This window comes from Durio zibethinus, chromosome 11, assembly GCF_047325235.1.
Source record: "Durio zibethinus cultivar Kanyao isolate XHJ-2024 chromosome 11, ASM4732523v1, whole genome shotgun sequence".
Classification (NCBI taxonomy): Eukaryota; Viridiplantae; Streptophyta; class Magnoliopsida; order Malvales; family Malvaceae; genus Durio; species Durio zibethinus.
In genome coordinates, this window is record NC_143172.1 from 17,215,417 (window position 1) to 17,236,545 (window position 21,129).

General features: G+C 23.1%; 1 protein-coding gene across 1 annotated transcript; it reads right to left on the reverse strand.

Annotated features, from left to right (window-relative positions):
* Positions 1–16,900: 16,900 nt before the first annotated feature.
* Positions 16,901–19,257, reverse strand: LOC111290212 (carnosic acid synthase-like). Its single transcript, XM_022881553.2, has 2 exons — positions 18,124–19,257; positions 16,901–17,579 (listed from the first exon to the last, which is right to left on the reverse strand). Exons 1-2 carry the CDS (start codon positions 19,066–19,068, stop codon positions 16,953–16,955), a joined length of 1,572 nt encoding a protein of 523 aa, XP_022737288.2. The 5' UTR covers positions 19,069–19,257; the 3' UTR covers positions 16,901–16,952.
* Positions 19,258–21,129: the final 1,872 nt, after the last annotated feature.

Genomic DNA, 21,129 nt, shown 5'->3' on the forward strand with positions numbered 1-21,129 from the left:
TTTTAGAGTTATTTCAATTTGATTCATGTTTGTTAAGAAATTTGTTAATTGTGTTCGAGTTCGATTTGTTTAATAACGAGATATTCGCATTTATTTGTGTTTGATTCGTTTAAATTAAATGAGTTTATTCATAAACATTAAATGAATATGTTCATGAATATATATAAATAAATATGTATGATGATAATCTAAATAAATTCATTCAATTAATTGAATGGAGTTATTCAATACATTTTTCGATCAAAAACATCATGAATAATTTTTTATAAAAAAATTAAATAAGGTTATTCAAAGTGTTTTTTTTTATCAAAAATGTTTTAAATAATTTTTCACAAAAAATTTAATGGGGTTGTTTAAGGCGTTTTTTACCAGAAACCTCTTGAATAACTCAATTTAATTTTTTATAAAAGATTATTCAACTCATTTTTTAGCCAAAAACACCTTAAATAATTTTTTTTAATTAAAAATTAGATTATTTAAATTACTATAATATATGTTAAGGAGATTATAGTAATTATTTAAGATTTAATATATGTGAATTCCTCTTAATCAAAAAAGTGAATCTGAATGTTGGATGCCCTAAAAATTAAAGAAAATTTTAGGTATCGCATTTTTTTTTTTTATCACACTTTCCTTCGAAATTTATGATTTCGTAAACCAAATGACTCTTCAAAGTTATTATATGATTTTTATCCAATTTTTAAGGATTAAAAAAGTTGTTTATTAATAATATTTTTTAAAAAATAAAAATTATTTTGATCTATGTCATAATTTTTAATGATATAAATTTTATATGATAATTTATACACTGATAAAAGATATTAAATCTCAAAATAATCAACTTTTAATGTTTAAAACAAATTATAATCAAAATTGTTCACGAACATTAAACGAGCGAACTTATTCGCAAACATAAATGAATTGAACATATATTTGTTTATATTCGGTTCGTTTAACAAACGAATATAAAAATGCTATTCAAAATCGTTTGTTAAGCTTAATAAATGAACATAAACAAAAAGAAACTATTTGATTTTTCATTTGAATAACCCATTTGTTTTGTTTTGGGTTAAATAAATATTTAGTTCTTAAATTTTATTATTTTTGTCACATTGATACATAAAATTTTTTTTTGTCAAATTGGTACTTGACTTTTCAAATTCGTTATTACGTTGCATTTTGGATTACTGTCGTTAGTCAATTTTATTGACGTAACATGAACATTCAATAAGAAGTTGATATGTGTACAAAAAGTTCAATTAATGTCACATCATCACTATCACATAATCATTAAAAGAAATTTTTTAAAAAAAATTTAAAATTAAAAAAATTTTAAAAATCTTTAAAAATTCTAATTTTTTTAAATCATTAAAATTATAAATTTTGAAAAAAAATTTTAAAATTTTCAAAACAAAAAGTCTAAAATTTCTAAAATTTTGAAAATACCAAAATTTTCTTTAAAAATTATAAAAAATCTAAAAATTTTTAAAACTTTTTAAAAATTCTAACAAATTTGCAAAAATTCTAAAATTTTTAAAATAATTTCAAAATTTTTTTAGAAAATTCAAAAAAAATCGAAAAAACATGAAAATAATTTTTTAAAAAAAATTCTAAAATCTTTTAAAATTTTGGAAAAAATTAAAAAATTTTAAAAAATTAAAATTAAACATTTTCTAAAACTTTTTAAAAATTTAAAATCTTTAAAAAATTAAAGAATTTAAAAAGAATTAAGCAAATTTAAAATTTTTCATAAATTTTCCAAATTTTAAAAAACATCCAAAATTTTTTTAAAAAATAAAAAACAAATATGATAATTTTAATAAAATTTAAAATTTTGTTAAAATTTTAAAAAATTCTCAAATTTTTTCATATTTTTTATTCTTACAATTTCACATTTTTATAGATTTTTTGAATTTTTAATTTTTTTGAAAATTTTTTCATTTTTCTTAAATTTTTAAGCTTTTTTTTTTTTTTTAGATATTTTCAATTTTAAAGAATGTTTCAAAATTTAAAATTATTTAATTTTTCAAAAAATTTTAAATGTTTTTAGATTTTTTCTTCTTTTCAGTTTGTTAAGTTTTGTGATTTTTTAAACTTTAAGAAAATTTAATTTTTATAAATTTTAATTTTTTTTATTTTTTTTTTCACTTTAAAAAAAATTTTACCATTTTAAAAATTTTTAAGATTAGGATAATTTTTAAAATTTATAAGCATGTTTCATATTTTTAATTTTTTATAAACTTTAAATTTTTTTATAATTTTTGAAAACATTTAGAATTTTTAGAATTGTTTTTGAAATGTTTAGCATTTTTATATTTTTTGATAAAATTTTAAATTTTTTTTGAATATTTAAAATTTTTTTAAAAATTTAAGAATTTTTTAAAAAATGTTTTAGTATTTTTGATAATTTTTTGAAATTAAAAAATTTTTATAAATGTAAAAAATTTTGGAATTTTTTCAAAATTTTTTAGAATTGTTTTCTTTGTTTTTAGGTTTTTAAAAAAAATTTTAAAAATTTTAGAAATTTTTAATATTTTTGATAAATTTGTTTAATTTTTTTAATTTATAAAAAAAATTTATAATTTTTACAAAAATTTATAATTTTTACAAAAATTTAAGAATTTTTTAAAAAATATTTGAATTTTTTAAAAATTTTTTTATACTAAGGTGGTATTGATGATGTGGTATTGACTAAACTTTTTTTATATAGGTCAACATTTTATTTGATGTTAATGTCATATCTGCAAAATTAACTAACGACGTTGGTCTAAGGTACTAATATTATAACGAATTTAAAATTTTAAATACAAATATGATAAAAAAAATTTTAGATAATAATGTGACAAAAAATATAAAATATCAAATATGTCTTTAATCTTTTTTTCTTTTGTCAATCATTACCTTGATTGTTAGATAGGAACATTTAACATTTACTATTACACAAAAGAATAGAGCCTACAACCTTACGGTTAATAACAATATACTCTAAGTGATTAAGCTACTTTTATTTTTTTTATATTTTATTTCTTAAATCTTATAAATAATGAAACATATTATTTAATGCATTTTTAGTAAAAAAACACCTTAAATAATATAGTCCAAAAAAGTGAATGATATTATTTAAAATATTTTTTTACCAAAAGTACATTAAATAATCCCTTTTTAAAAAATATTAGAGATTATTTAAAGCATTTTTTGTAATAAAAACCTTAAATCATACCCTTCAAAAATTTGAAGAATATGATTTAAAGTGTTTTTGATCAAAAACGCTTTAAATAATCTCTTTTAAAAAATATTATAAATCATTTAAAATATTTTTGATCAAAAATATCTTAAATAATCCCTTTTAAAAAAATATTAATCATTATTCAAGGCATTTTTTTTTTTTGTCAAAAATGCCTTAAATAATATGCTTTAAATTTTGAAAAGTATTATTTAAGGCATTTTTTATAAAAAAAAAAAGCCTTAAATAATTTCATCATATTTTCTAAATAACATTTTTATTTAAGGTTCTTTTAATTAAAAAACACCTTAAATAATCCATTTTAAAAAAATAAAAGGAATTATTTAAGGCATTTTCTAACCAAAAATGCCTTAAATAATTCTTAATATTTTTTTATTGATGATATTTTATAAATAAAAATAGGAATCAAATAAAACATGTCTTCTTTTGCTGTTAAAGACATTATTTGTCATTTGAGTATTTATTATTAATAAAAACTAATAAAAAGTTAACATCACATATGTTAAGAAGATTATGGTAATTATTCAAAAATTAATATATATGGATTCTTTCAAATCAAACAATTGAATTTGAAGACAAGATGTCTTAAAAATTGAAGAAAATCTCAAGTATTGCACTTTCTGAAAGATCACACATTTTCTTGGAATCCAAGATTCCGCAAACCAAACACCCTCTTAGTGATTTTTTTTTTGCCTACACTAATACACAGATGAATATGTACACATGTACTTAGTTTTCGTAGTTTCATTGTGCATTTAAATTTAGTCTTAACGAGATAAAGCTCATGTGGGGGTATATATTTTTAAATAGAACTTTTCTTATACTTTTTAATGTTAATTTATTAATTAAAAGTCAAATTTTATATTATTTAAGTTTCAAAATATTTAAAATGTTTTAAGTTTTTGGGTAAAAAAGCTATTAAAATTATATTTTTAAGTAATTGAGCCTATCAAATTTAATAAATTTAATAATTTTGTTTGATTATGTAATTTTTAAAAAAATTTGAAAAAAGTACAAATTTAATCAATAATGGAATTTAAGAAAATTTATAGGTGTGCTATATTCTTGGGAATTTCTATGTTAGAAAATTTTTTAAATTTCACTAAAGTGTTGAAGAATTTAGAAAATAACTTCAATATAAAATTTTTTTATCTATTTTCAAGAAAATAATAAAATATTGAAAGATAAATGTTTAAAATTTAATAAAAATTAAAAATTAATTTTTTTCATAAAATATTTAATAAATCCAATAACAAAACCTCTTAAAGAAAATGAACATATTTTCTTAAATACTTTTGAAGTAAGAAAAATATTTTAAGGATTCCACTAGAATGTTAAAAAAATCATAAGAAAAATTTCAACATTTAAATAATAGAATATTAAAAAATAATAAATTTAAAATAAAAATTATTTTAATTAAAGCTAAAAGGGATAATATATGATTATTCAATAATGTGTTTATGTGACATTGTGAGATTCTAATATCTTTCTCACAAGTAACTAATCCCCAAATATATATTTATGTGAATCAAAACTTATTTTAAAAAAAAAAAAAGATTTAGTAAAGTTTAAAATATAAAAAAAAAAATTGCTGATCAATTACATCTAATAAAAAATTCGATAACGATAATTTCTTTTTTACATTTAACATGAGTTTTTAGACATATACGTTACATCTAATATGCAATTTTTTTAGTACACTAGTAATGATATTGGACTTTTGGCTCACCTGGATTGGATATACTTGTCCACGGACTTCTGGTAGAGAAACGTTCTCTAATTATAAAAAAATTAGATTGTGATAAAATATGCATAGATATGTAAATTAATATTTTTAAAAAAATTATATTAAAAATTTTAAAATTTATATATTTAACTAACTTATCATAAAAATATAAAATTTTTGAAAAAAACGAAGAAAATGACATGTCTTTATTGCATAATCCTTACCTACAATAATATATATCATATATATTTATATTTATCCAAATTTAGAGATAAAGAGAGAGAATTTACTGTGATAAGGTAGAAATCCAATTATATACACACAAAATGTAATATGATAAGAAGAATAGTATAAATCACTTAATGCACAACATAATCCATATTGCACAGGTCAAACCTTTCACATTATAATGAACAATAATATAAAAATTGTAAAAATAAAACAGCAATTCTAACTCTAAATAGAGAAAATTGAAATTGAGAGGTTGAATATCTTAGTCATTTTTAGCATTGTTTTAATTAATTTCAGTCATTATTGAAATTATACTTTTTTAGCATATTTAATTTATGGTCTAACAAATAACAAGGGCCTTACTCATCTCAGATACTAAAACAAATTTATTGAGTTTATTTTCTTGTTTGTTTGTACACCATAATAATAAAAAAAGACATTATCATAAATGGGTTACAATTAAGCAAATTTATAAAGATTGAAAAAAAAAAAAAACAAAAGTTAAAGTTGAATTGTGCTGATTAATGAAAAATCAAAGGTAAAGATTTAGCATCTAAAAATATAAGAATAAATGTTAGTATAACTTTACGCTTTGTAATATATATATATATATATATATATATATAATAAAAATTAAAGACAAATGACTTACCATAAACTGTTACAAAAGAAAGAAATACATATATAACTTGCAAATAGATCCGATTCCATTTATGGCTTGTTTTTTCCTTTGAAAAAATTGATTTGATTCCCCGATTTCTCTTTTTACTTGTTATTTAGTTTCTTTTTTATCAAAATATGATTTTTGGGATTGAATGGCAAAATGCTTCCCCAATTTTCCAAGATTTCAAACATGTTTCTAAAACTTTTCTTGTTTTTTGTTTTATTTTTATATATATAAAAACATACTAACTACATCTATTGGGCTCAAAGCCCAATCATTAATTGAATAGCCTAAAAAATTGGTCAATTCATAGCCCGATCATCCAAAATCAATTTTAAAGATCCAATAGATATCTCAAAGGTCCAAAAGTCCAACACAAAACCCAACTCAAATTTCAATGAATCCACAATCAAACAAAATAATTAGATTAATCTTTGGAATTAACAAAATTAAAATTATCTTGACAATTCTATTAATTAAATGGGGTGCCTACAATTAAAGATAAAACTAAATTTGATATTTTTAAATTTAAAAGATAGATATCTAAATTATTAAAAAAATAATTTTAAAAAATAAAAAGATATATATTTAAATTATATATTTAATTATTAAAAAATTAATTTTGGATAACTAATAATTTTTTAATATTTTTATTTATTTGATAAATACCATAAAATTTTTAATAAATTAGTTTTAGAAGATAAAAAGATATATATTTAAATTATATATAAATTATTAGAAAATTAATTTTAGATAACTTATTTTTTAAATATTTTTATTTATTTAAGATTTTCAAAAATAAAAGATATACATTTAAATTAGATATATATTATTAGGAAATTAATTTTGGATAACTAATAATTTTTAAATACTTTTATTTAATTGATAAATACCATAAAATTATTAAAAAATTAATTTTATAAGATAAAAAGATATATACTAAATTATATGTGTAAATTATTTTAAAAAATTAATTTCGAATAACTACTAATTTTTAAATGTTTTTATTTAGTTGCTAGATACTATAAATTAGAAATTGTCCTTTAGTGCAAGTCTAGTACCAGAAAATAAGATTGTATCTTATCAAAAAATTAAGGTATGTATGTGATCTAAATAGTGTGTTCATAGAACTTTACCTAATGGATTTTTCATAACAATTAATTTTTGTTTATTTTTATATCATAATAAAAAAGGTATTGTCATAGGTGGGTTCAAGTAGATCTAAAATAATTGTAAAAAAGCTAAAGTTAAAGTTAAATTGAAAAAAAAAGGTTACTTGATTGAGTGAAAAGTTAAAGGTAAAAATAAAAAGCCTACATACAACATTTACAAAACATAAAAATAAATGTTATTATAACTTTGCACTTTATAATATATATTAAAAAAGAATCAAAGTTAAAAACAACCTACCGTAAACTCTAATAAAAGACAAAAAGAATCAAAGTTAAAATAAATGATTTACCATAAACACTTACAAAAAGAAAAAAAAAAAACTTATGTAACATACACTTTGTAATATAAGAAGAAAAAAAAAGGGAGATGCAAACAAAGATGGAGAACTAAACACCATATAAAATTTATATTAAAGAACAAGTTATATTTTTTAAATTTACAAATTATTAAGAGATTAAACTTGGCCTTTTTGAATAATAAAAGATTATTCTGAAATCTATTAAGATAAAATAAAGGTCGATATTTTTAAATTTAAAAAGATATATATCTAAATTATTAAAAAATTAATTTTAAAAGATAAAAAAATATATACTTAAATTATATATCTAAATTATTAGAAAATTAATTTTTGATAACTAATAATTTTTAAACACTTTTATTTATTTGATAAATACTATAAAATAATTAGAAAATTATTTTTAGAAGATAAAAGGATATATATTTAAATTATATGTATGTAAATTACTAGAAATTAATTTTAGATAACTAAATTTTTTTAAATGTTTTTATTTATTTGATTTATTTTTAAAAGATAAAAATATATATTTGAATTATATACATCTGAATTATTAGAAAATTAACTTTGTTCATATAATTTTTAGATTTTTAATTTTCAAAAACATATTTCTAGACTGATTTGGTTTGTAATTATAATTTGAATAATTTTGATTTTAAATAAATTCAAAATTATCCAATTGTAATTAAAAAAGCTATAATCTTTAAAAATTTATTATACGTGTCATCTAAAAAAGTTGTCAATATAAGCATTCATTTGACAAACCTTATCATGTATTTATATATTTTATAATAATATATGTATATATATGTATGATTTGCTCTTGCTTCTTGTTAATTAATTTGAAGTTAAAAAGTTAAAAAAGTCTTCGACTAAAAACTTAATAATCATTCAAATTTATGATATTTTATTACAATTAATCAAGTTTGAATTTTTTATTTTGATTAAGTTGAATCTTTAAACGTATATTTTTCATCCAATTAAACCTTCAAAGAACTACTTTCACCATAATTGAATCTTTGATTAGAAGAATATGATTGTTGTCGATTAGTCAATTTTTATCTAATAAGAACTTAATTGATAAAAACAAATGTTTGATAGCTTAATTGATTGTCATAAAATGAAAATGACTTGGATAATTATTAAATTTTTGTTTGAAAGTTTTTTTTATCCTTTAGCCTTACTTTTACTATTCTTTATTTTTTGTTATTTACTTTTTATTAGTTGAGAAAAAAAAGTAATATATTTAAAGACAAAAAAGTAAAAAGGAAATCATAATGGATTAGAAATTAATAAATATTTATAATACGTGACATGTAAGCATATCATAATAATTAATATATGCATATAAAAAAAGTAAAATAATATTTTTTTTATCTAGAGTTACATATTTTACATATAATTATGTAATAATATTATTTATTTGTGCATTCAAATGCACCTTTTTAATTTTTAATGTTGAAAATAAAAGACCAACAACAAAACCAATAACTAAACAAAACTTATGCAATTTAAAAAACATATATATTAATATTTTGTTCTCATAATAAACCATAAGCTACTTTTTCCTTTTACAATATTGATTTCTCAATAAATAAATAAAAATCACCTGATGTAAATGAACAAAACTGACTATCATGAGCTTAAACATGAATTGAACTCAAGCCAAACTTACGTATTTCTAGCCTACCATCCTCCACATTTTCATACGGCGACGGATTCTCCATTTTTTGGCAAGGAATTTTCTCTTTCTCACGTTTCCATATTTAACTTGTGTTCATTTTTCTGCACATAAAATATAATTTTACAACAATATTTTTATAAAATTTACAAATAAGTTTTAATCTACATTATGCCTACTTTTAATAACATAAATGTTAAATTGTGATTTTATTAGTGTAAAAAGATATTAAAATTAACAGTAATTAATTTGATCATAATAAAATTAGCTCTTATGAAATTTTTTACCAAGTTTATTCTCGAACAATTATCAAATAATTTTGAATATAAACAAGTCATTTTGTCTATGTTCAAATTCGGTTTATTATTAATCGAGTTTAAAAATATTGTTTGACCAAGTTTTTTAAATGCAAACAACCTCTTTTATAATACAAAAAAAAAAAAATTTTACAAGCAAGCTCTTATATCATCAACTTCTTTATTGAAAGAAATTTGATGATCTTGAAATTGAAACGGTGGTAAGTTGATCAAAGTTTTTACTATGTGCTCGAAGATGTGGGTTGATTCTAATTTAAGGCGACCTTATAGCGTTATTTGATTTGATGAAAAATTTTGACAATATAAAAATTTTCACCTCTGGATCATTGTGATCAAAATTTTAAGATACCACTTGATCCAAACACATTATTATAAAAATAAATGGTTTTTTGATCTCACTAAACATTTTCTAATTCAGTAAGGTGACTTTAGCAAACTGGCTTTGATATCAAATAATGTGTATATATAAAGAAAAACTTAAATATGCTATTAGTTCCTATACTATACACAAAATACAAATTTAATCCTTATACATTAATTTCAATATGAAAAATATTTGTATTTTTTGTGATTTTAAATTTTCATCCAATCAATAACAATTTATTTTTTTCATTAAAGTTGATAACATGTCACATTAATCGAGTGAGGTGGCATTGACCTGATGATGTGGGTTAAAAGATTGATGAATGGCCTAATTTTTGCCATTGTGGAATTTTCATGTATTTTTTCTTTATTTCTTCCTCTTTTATTTTTCTTCTTTTTCTCTCTATGCCTTGCTCTCTCTACCTCTTAAGCACTCATGAACATAAATAACCACCCTCCAACAACTATAGAATTTGATGTTGGACCTATGACTATTGTCACTGGCATCGTTGTCTGTCACCATCATCATGTCAAAAATACCCTAAGATGGCATTAGTTGAGGGGAATTCACACATTTTTCACGAAATCTTACTTTTGGGTGTTTGATTCTAACAGTTGGTTCAAGATAATCTAATTTTAGAAAAAACTGACAGATTTTCAATAGTACCCAAAGTTCTGAAATAAAAAACTCACTTCTCCCTGTGGTATTTTAAGGAAAAAAATAGAATTATTTTCAAATTTAACCTGAATAAAAAATTGTAAAATAGCCATTACCTTTTCAATTTTTTAAAAAGGATTATTTAAGGTGTTTTTGGACTAAAAGTGCCTTAAGTAATACCTTTTGATTTTTTGAAAAAGATTATTTAATCCCTTATTTAAGACGTTTTTGGACTAAAAACACATTAAATAATCCACTTTAAAATGTATTAGCGGATTTTTTAAAGCACTTTTAATTTAAAAATGTTTTAAATAATACCCTTCAATTTTTTTTATTTGGCTTATTTAAGGTTTTTTGGACAAAAACGCATTAAATAATTTTTTTAAAAATATATCAGCGGATTTTTTAATGTGTTTTTAGTCTAAAAATACCTTAAATAATACTTTTCAATTTTAAAAGGGCTTATTTAAGGCTTTTTTTTTTGTCAAAAATATCTTAAATAATCTCTTTTATTAGTTATAAGATTTAAGAGATAAAATATAAAAAAATTAGAGTAGTTTAGTCAGTTAAAGCATATGGTTGTTAAACATAAAGTCATAGGTTTGATCACTTTCTCTAACTTTTTAAGGGTTTTTCAAAGGATTATTTAAGGTGCTTTTGGATTTGAAAAACCCTTAAAATATTAAAGAAAAAGATCGAACCTATGATCTTATGATTAACAACAATATGCTCTAACCAACTAAACTACTCCAGTTTTTTTATATTTTATCTCTTAAATCTTATAAATAATGAAAGGGATTATTTAAGGTATTTTTTTTCCAAAAATGCCTTAAATAATACCAAAAATACTATAAATAAAAAAAATATTGTAAATAATCCCTTTTAATTTTTTGAAGAGCATTATGTAAGGCATTTTTAGACTAAAAATACCTTAAAAAATCCATTGATACATTTTAAAAGGGATTATTTAAGGCATTTATAGACAAAAATGCCTTAAATAAGCTTAAAAAATTGAAGGATATTATTTAATTATACATTTTAAAAGAGAATATTTAAAGTGTTTTTTGACTAAAAACACCTTAAATAATCCCTTATATTTTTTAAATACTTAACAACCATCATATTTATTAAAGAGATTATAGTAATTATTCAAGATTTAATATATGTGGATTCATCTCAGCAAAATAGTGAATTTGAATATTAGATGCCCTGAAAATAAATAAAAAAAAAACTTTAGTATCTGTCGTGACGATTTTGGAACCACTTGACGTAAGGAATTTTAAAATCGAGAAAAAATAGAGAGTCACTACCAATCTTTTTTAGGGTATGATTGACCACCCAAAAGTTTATCTTTTTAATAAAACTATAAAAACGGGTTTAAAGTTTATCAAAAAGATAAATTTTGGCCTACGAAAATCAAGTTGGGTTCGAGAGTCGATCATATGTGGGGAATGATTAGCACTCCCACAATGCTTATAAGTTGATACCATTTAATCATGCGCTATTTTCGATATTAGGTGAAATAGTTTTAATTTGAAATTTAATAATAATCCTTTTCACTTTTTTTAAATGAAATTTTGCTAAAACTCTTTATTTAGGAATATTGAGAAAATCTTTAAGTTAAAGAATTATCTTAAAATTCTTCAACATCTAGATAGAATTTAAAATAACTCTTTTCGCTTAAGATTTAACACAATAATCCTTAAAATGAAATAACATTCTTTATAAAAGATAATTGTTAGTGACTTTCCAACATCTAGGCAAAGTATCAAAAATTATTTCCTTCAGAATATTATTTTTGTTTTATTTTAAAATATTACAAATTGTAAAAAAAATGTATCATATTTTTTTATTAATAAATGTTTTATTATCGAGTAGTAAACAAAAGTTAAAGATAGGAAAAATGTAAATGATTGTCAATGATAACATGCTAACATATGTATGCTAATGAATGTTATGTGAGATGAAATGCAATTTTAAAATTGAGCTTTTAAGTATAATAAGACCACCCCTATTCTCCAACATCTAGGCAGAGCTTAGGTGCAAATGTTTATATTTAAGACCCAAATTTAGTATTATACTTTTTATTTATTAATCCTATCGTTGAAATGAATTAGGGATTCGCATAAAAAAACTTAATTGAATAAAATTTCCTAAATACTCAATCATCTATGTGACATTTGGGAACAAATTACTCCACTTGAGATTTTCACATGTATCTTTAGGGTTTCAAAATAATTCAGAGTATAGGTTTAGGTTTTAAGATTTCAATTTTAGGGTTTGAGGGTTTAGTGTTTCAATTTCGAGGTTTAGAGGTTTTAGGGTATCATTTTAAGGTTTAGAAGGTTTAGGGTTTCATTTTAGGGTTTGAAGGGTTAAGAGATTCAATTTAGGGTTTGGTTTATTATTATTTTTAAAAAAAACGTGAACATCTCTAAAAATCCTCAACATCTAGGTAGACTTTCGAAACAAGTTCGATTTTTATATTTTTTGAAAATAATTTTAAAAAATATATTTTTTCTTTTTTTTTTTAAAATCTGTTTTAAAAAAATTCTTTTTATGAAAACTTATTATTAAAATATCATTAACTTATTTAGTATTTTTTTATAATAATAATTTCTTAACATCTAGGTAGAATTATCATTATTTAGAACACGATTAAGTTTCCTCCAACATCTAGGCAGGAAAAAACTTGTTTTTATTATTTTTATAAACAATTTATATATTTATTATTATTGTTATTTATTTGTATTTAACACTTGTGTAAAAATATGTTAAAAGGAATTAAAATTTTTAAAAACATATCTTTTTTTTATTAATATTATTATCATTATTCTTAATTATTAAAAAAAAACATATACTTATTCTAATAAATTCTAATAATATTAAAACATGACTAAATAACAATAATAATAAAGTTAAAATGATATAAAAATATTTTAAAAAGGATTGAAAAAAATGTTAAAAAAAAATTACTTGAATCGGACTGGTCAACGGTTCAGTCAACGATTCAGTCAACGTCGGTTCGATCCTGTTTGGCAGTTTGAAGCAGAGACGGTTCAAATCGGTTCAAGCCGGTTTACTAACGGTTCGGTCCAATCTGATTGAAACAGTTTAGAGCTATTGAAAAGGTGGGTCAGTGGGTCGGTTGTGCGGACCCCGGTCAGGTCATGGGCACGCGCGGATCCTTCTCCTCTAAACGACATTGTTTTATTCCTTGGGTTTTATATAAAAGTCAGCTTTTTTTTTGTTCATTTTATCCATTTTCTCAAAAAAAAAAAAAATTTCAAAGCCAAAATAATCTCTCTGGCCTCACCAGAATTCGACGTCGTGTCATCATGCCTACGGTCGTTGAGGTTCACCGTTGGCAACGGTTGTCGATGGTGACGATGATCGAAAAATAGAAAAACTCTTTCAGAAGCTCTCTTCGGCTTCCTCTTTTCAAATTCCTTGTCCTTTTTGTCGGAAATAGTCCTGATATGGATAAATTAGGCTTTGAAGATTTGTTTTCTTTTTTTTTTTGAAAACTCAAACTGACACTTTTTTTGTTGTTGCAGGAGAGCTTTGGCACTGAGGCTTCTCCCTACGGGGAGGACCGTTTGCTTTTGTTTTTGTTTTTCTGTTTAGGTGTTTGGGGATTGTTTGTGGTCTTCTGGTGGAAGTGTGGGAAAGCTTTTGGGTTTCTGGGTGTTTGAGTTTTGGTGTTTCTGTGTCTGAAGGTTCGAGAGAGGCTAAAAGGGGAAATGTTGGGTGCTTTATAGGGTTGGGAATGGTGATGGTAGGTAAAGCATACGTCTGGTAAGGTATGGGTGGTGGTTCTAGGCAGTTAGGGCCGGTGAGGTGCAGGGATTCCGATGGGATTAGGGATGATTATGGCAGTAGGGTAGGTGGCCAGTGATGCCGTGTAAGGCACTACTATCATCTTGATTTTCTTTTTTTATTATTTTTATTAATTAATTTTAATTAAACCAATATTATTATTATTATTAAAATTATTATTAAAAATGAAAATGGTAAACTAGACAAAATTTGATATCGATAATATTGTACCTTTTTAAAGATCACATTTTTTTTTAAATGCATACCAAACGCCTCTAAACACTATTCAAAAATTTCTCTTGGCCTTTCATAGTTTTTTACTGACTTAGATTTGCCAAAATATCCCCCTATAAAGCCTAGATCTAAAGCCTAACACTCTGGCTCCTTAACCCAAAAATACCCATTTCCATTGCTCGAAAGGGCTTAAGTTTTTACTATGTTTGTTTGCTCCAAATTTTCTCAACTAGCTCAGCCAAGTTCACTAGCAAAATCTCAAATTTCATCGATTGTAAAAAGATGTACAAAATCAAACTCCAAGGTAATTTTATAAATAGAAGTATCTCCTAAGATATTGATCATTGCGAAAATCTCTTGTATTTGAACTGATGTTATAATTTGTTTACTAGAATAATTTCATGGGAAATATTGACACTTCGTTCAATAATTGCTGTTAATCTTTCCCATAATTTGCTCACTGGAATCGCCCCTTTGAACTTCAAAAATTGTAGCACTTTGGAAATTTTCAATGTTTCCTACAAAATTTGCTAACCGAGCATTGTTATTGGGTGTGTGGTTATTTTATTGATTTTGGTTATCTTGATATGTTTATGTAGAATGAAGAGTGGTAAGAAAATGGAGACAAGGGATAGCAAAACAAGTTGATGATGAAATTCTTGGAGATAAAACAGTAAGGGAAAGTAATAATAAGAGTAGAGGGTTATTTAGGATTGGTGTTTAGAGAGAGGTTGAATTTTAGATTGGGTATCTTGTTTATTTTAGAGAGAAAGAAATTGTTAAGGTAGATTTTTAGATAGATAAACGTCAATCACCAGAATTAAAAGTCACACGATTTTTTTAATTGCCTGTAACTGAGTTTAGAGAGATTGGTTGTTAAAGTAAGTTTGTAGAGAGAAATAAAAAATGGTTTTGTTAGTGAAAATTATATGACTTGGAATTCCACATCAATAAAAGACCCATTTTATCAATCTTTTAATCCATATCATCAAGTCAATGTCACCTCACTTGATCAACCTGATATGTCATTGAATTTGAAAGAGAAATAAATCATCGTTGTTGATTGAACAAAAATTTAAAATCACAAAAAATACAAATACTTTTCCTATTGAAATTAATGTATAGTGTAAGGATCAATAGTATAATTTGACCAATGGAAAAAAAATGTGAAATTTTTTTTGAAAAAAACTTAACCTTTGAATTTTTTTATGAAATTCAACATACATTTTCTAAATAAGAGTTGGCCTTTGTAAAAGCAACTTGTTCCTAAGATATTTATTAAAAAAAAAAGATATTATCTACTTAAAAAATAATAAATTAAAAAAACAACAAAGATAATTAAATAATCTTTCCTAGATAAACATAACTTGATAATAACTAATCCTAAATATATAAATAAAATAATTATATAAAAATAAAATATTCATTTATTCTCTCCAAATAATAGAGATACGATAGTAGGCTTGAAATTTTTAACATATCTCTACATCAATTAATTTAATTAGTCCATACAATAAATGATAGATCATTTATATGACATGTATAGAATCATTAACAATAAGGTCAATATTCTTTAATTAAAAATTTGATATAATATAATTTAAGATTAATATTACGAATGATTTTTAAATTATAATAAAATATTTAATGTGATATTTGAATTTAAAAAATTTTTAATATGATTTTTGAATTATAAATTTATTAATTAAGTTTATTTTTATACAATTATTAAAATTATAAGTATTTTTTAGTAAATATTTGTTATTATAATTGTAACAAATAAAAAAAATTATCATTTTTTTGTAATTCTTCTAAAAGGTAATTTTGATGACCGCATTAATGGTTTTCTGACAAAAGAATTATTTTATTATGATTAATATATATTTTTAAAATTTAAAAATCATAATAATAGTCATTTTAAAAATTAAACACAATAGAAGTAATTTACTCTTTAAATTTTAAGTAATTGAGATAATAGTAGTAGGTAATAACGGTGGGTCTTTATTTGAATTTTTTTCACGACTTTTGAGATTAATGTATAATAATACTAGTACATATGATGGAGCACCCTTTAATTTTAATAATAAATAAATAGGTAACAATCATTTTTCCTTCTTAAAGTTAAGCGATAATATACTTTTTAAAAGTGAGATAACGATGATCGTTTAAAAAAAAAAGTGAAGTCATTTTTTTTTTCAAAAAGTAAAATGAAAATGAGGTAATAATAATGCACAATAATAAAAGAAAACCATCTTCATCATAAATCAAAATACTTGAACAAAACATTATATCTTTAATTTGCATAAATTTTAAAAATTATATCCTTAATTAATCTATATATAATATATAATTGAAAAAGTTATACTACAAATTCAAAATCGATAAATAATATTTAGACGAACGTCTATAACTTATTTTTGAAAAAAATATTAAGATACATATAACATTTATTTATTTTTTGTTTAAAATTTTTTAATATCTAATAGTCACTTTAAATATCATAAGATATCATAAGGGATAATCTCTTACTGCGATTGTTTTCTCCATTTATTGATATGACAATGAATTGGATAGTCGTGCAGTGGGGATGACAACAAGTGGTTCCACTCTCGACAAGACTATTCCAAGTTTGTCCTTTATATCAGGCATTACTCCGTTAGGCAATTCCCATTCAAAGGAATGCAGCAAGGCAGCCAACAAGTGCGTTACCATTTTTTCTGCTAGAGGAATTCCAACACAAATTCTCCTCCCAGACCCAAATGGGAAAAAACGAAAATCATTACCTAGATAACTGGCTTTCTCAGTTTCTTTCAAGAATCTCTCAGGCTCAAAACGAAGAGGATGTTCCCAAAACTCAGGGTCCCTCTGTATTGCCCATGCATTAAATATGATTGTCGAATGTTTAGGGATGGTATATCCGGAAACAATGCAAGTGGTGGCAGCCATGTGAGGCACGAGCAAGGGAGCGGCTGGATGGATTCGGAGTGTCTCCTTTACTACTGCTTCCAAGTAAAGCAATCGAGGAAGATGAGACTCTTCCACAATGTTTTGCTTTCCAACCACCTTCTCTAATTCCTCAATGACTCTGTTCATTTTATCTGGATGCCGCAATAATTCTGTCATTGCCCACTCCACTGTAGCAGATGTTGTATCCGAACCGCCGATAATCATATCCTACCCACAAATTCAGAGATATTGGAGAATATCGTCATTTTCAGAACCATTTAAGATAATCCCAATTAATTATAATAAACCAGTCAATTGATTATAGTCTCAAATTTTGTAGATAGGCATGGATCCTAATCTTGCATTGGATCCCTATCATAAACATATATAATTGCGTATAGGACCTTTATGTGTAGCATTTTTTGTTTATAGAAAGGAGAACTCAAATAAAATTGAAAATTTGAAATATAACAAATTAAAAAGGAAAATTTTAAATATTTTTAATTTCTATTTAAATAAAAGTTTACTTTTAATTTGTACTTAAATAAACTTTTAACATAAATCAATCATTGTTTGAATGCAAAATAAAAAATAAAAAATTATTTAAAAAATAAATATTTCAGAAAATTTTTATTATCTTTGATTTATTAAATCGTAAGCATATAAAAATATATACTTACCGCAGGAAGGTGAGGACCAATTAGATGTTGACAAAGAAAAAAAAATTGTTAAAGAAATGAGGGGATAAGGTATGTAAGTTGGTGGACATTACCAGAAGCAAAGCCTTCATCTCTTTCATGGATAATGAGGTTTTATCATCTCCTCTCTGGTTCAGCTCCAATAACTGCTCCAAAAAATCCTTGCTTCCTTCCTTCTTCTTTCCCTTTGTTCGGTGTACTATCACTGATTCAAAAATCCCATAAAACCAAGACAAGTGCTTCTTCGTTTTGGACTTAATTCCTTGTAAATCGAATGCGGCAAGAACAGGAAAAAGATCTGAAACGTTAGGTGCTCCTATCAATTCTACAAATTCCTCCAATCGTTTCCTAAACTCAATCCCAAGCCTGCTTCTTTCCTCTCCATTCAATGAATCACCCCATAGCATGCTTATCATGACACTTATAGTGGTTAGAAATATTTGTTCACTAAGGTCAACGGATGAACCAACCTTTCCATAAATATCCTTGATCATCTGTCGAATCTCACGTCGACGAAGCGCATAGCATGCATCAAGGCTCTTGTTGCTCATAATTTCACGAACAACTAGCTTACGCAGCTTGTGCAATTCGGGGACATTAGATCTCCATACAATGTCAAATCCACCATAGGTGTCCACTAAGGCTGCTGCAGGAGTGTCACGGTTAGCGAAAATAGCATCGTGGTCTTTGAGGACTTCTTTGGCAATTGAAGGTGAACTTATAACTATCCAAATCTTCCTTCCGAGCTGAAGTTTGATGATGGGCCCATAGATTTGAGAGAGTTTAGTAGCGTATTGATGGAAATCAGGTTGGATAAAAGGAAGGTTTCCTAATATAGGCAAGCCTGGAGGACCTGGTGGAAGAGGCGGCTTTGTTTTGGTGATGACTTTCTGAGCCCACCATGCAAAACAGACAATTGCCAGGGCGGTTGCCAATGCAGCGGATCCGTTGCAGGGCCAGGACCCTTCCTCACAGGCAAGAACAGGAACTACAAGCTTGTCATAAAAGTTCGACATCATTGAGTTTCGGTTTCAAAGATAGAAAGCAGAAGACATAGACTTATGTAGCTCTTCCCAACGTGTTTTTCCAAGGGCTTAACGTAACGTGCTAGAAAAAGGATACCCAATGGAGAAGAAAAAATCAGATTTCTACTCTACTTTAGTTCGTCTCCTGTTTATCTTGTTGAATATTGTTCCTCGAAATCATCCGTTAGATTCGGTAATTCGTAGATGTATATATTTGTAGTGTTTTATATAAAAATTATTTATTATAATTTGTTTGAATACAAAAATAAAAATATAATTTTTTTAATTTTTTTAATTTTATATATAATTTTATTATAATTTTAAATTATATTATTTTTTATAATATTTCATTGTTTCAAATTTCAAATTATCATATTTATTAGCAATGCAACCGATTGTATATATATATATATATATATATATATATTGCTTTAGAACCACTACTGAAGCATCTAATGCTAATGAGCCATGGCTTATTAAACATCATCATTGACTTACTCTTTTTTTTTTTTTACGAGCTTATGTTATGCTTTTTAAAATAATAATAAAATTAAAAATAATAATAAAAATAAAATTAATTATTATATTGATGAAATCGATTACTGTAATAAGAAAATTAAAATTAATAATAAGATATAAATTTAAATATAAAAATAGTAGTGATAGTAAGGTAAATTATAGTTAGAAGATAAAATGATCATTAAAAGAATCAAATAAAAAATTATATATATTAAAAGTTTTAAATTATTTAATATTTATAAAATTAATAAATAACTAATAATTATTAAATTTATTTGTTATATTAAATTAATAAAATTATTTCATAATTTTTAAATAAAGAAACGAAAATGAAAAAAAATTAAAAAGTAAGTTAAAAGGGACATTATTGTTTTTATAATAATATTTAAAGGATACAAAAAAGAGAAAATAAAATCTGTGGCATGGTTCAATCGTCTTGTTGACATGAGACCCAAACGAATTTCCGGTGGCTTTCGAGATGCAATCACACCTCCCCGTGAGTACGGTTGCATCCACAGTAACCCTTAAAAATTAAGATAAGACCAAATGTTTTAAAAATTAACATAAGACTCGAAAGTACCGACTCCCAAGTCGCACATGCGATGAAGGATTTGATGAAAGAAAAGAAGATCAAGTTAATGAATTATGTTTAAAAATTATGTTTCATGTGTGTAATAAAATAAATTTTTGAAACACGAACATAATATGAATTATGAAATATATTTAAATTTTAAATAGGAATACTATATATTTATTATATAAAATATGACATGATTAATATCTGTATAATTAATTCATTTAAACACAAAACGAATAATATATATATACAAATAAATATGATTAACATAAATATATACAAGAATACAATTAAAAAATAAATAATTATATATTATTTATAATTTAATAAATTTGACATATTAATAAAATAAAAAGTACTTACATATTAAAAAATAAAACATTTAATACTAATTTAATATGTATTTAATATTTATTTTTAATTTTTAATATATTTACATAATTATATTAATTTTTAACATCAAATTCAAACGATAAACTATTAAAGATTAAAAAATAAAATAATAAAGAATTAAAGATTAAAAAATAAAATAATAAAGTATAAGACTAATATTAATATTTATATTATATTTATATTATTAATATAAAAAATAATTTTATAATAACTGTTAAATGAGTATCATAACTAAATGAGTATCATGTTTAATTTTATAATAATACTTGTCACTTATACCATTCAAGAAGTAAAGATTTGGTGTCCTAGTTTATGTTCGTAATTGATAAACGTTTGATTTTTCATTTGAATAACCCTTTTGATTATTTTGTTTTTGGTTAAATAAATATTTAATTTTTGAATTTTATTATTTTTGTCACATTTATCTCTAAAGAATTTTTTTATCATATTGTTACTTGAATTTTCAAATTTGTTATTACATTGGTATTTTGGATTATTGTCGTTAATCCACATTATTAACGTAACATAAACATTTAATAAGATATTGATACGTGTACTAAAAATTT

Excerpts from the sequence above, each read along its gene's own strand:
- LOC111290212 (XM_022881553.2), bottom strand. The coding sequence starts at position 19,068 with ATGATGTCGAACTTTTATGACAAGCTTGTAGTTCCTGTTCTTGCCTGT. Across the intron at positions 17,580-18,123 it reads AGATGAAGGCTTTGCTTCTG|GATATGATTATCGGCGGTTC; the intron begins GTAATGTCCACC and ends ATTTGTGGGTAG.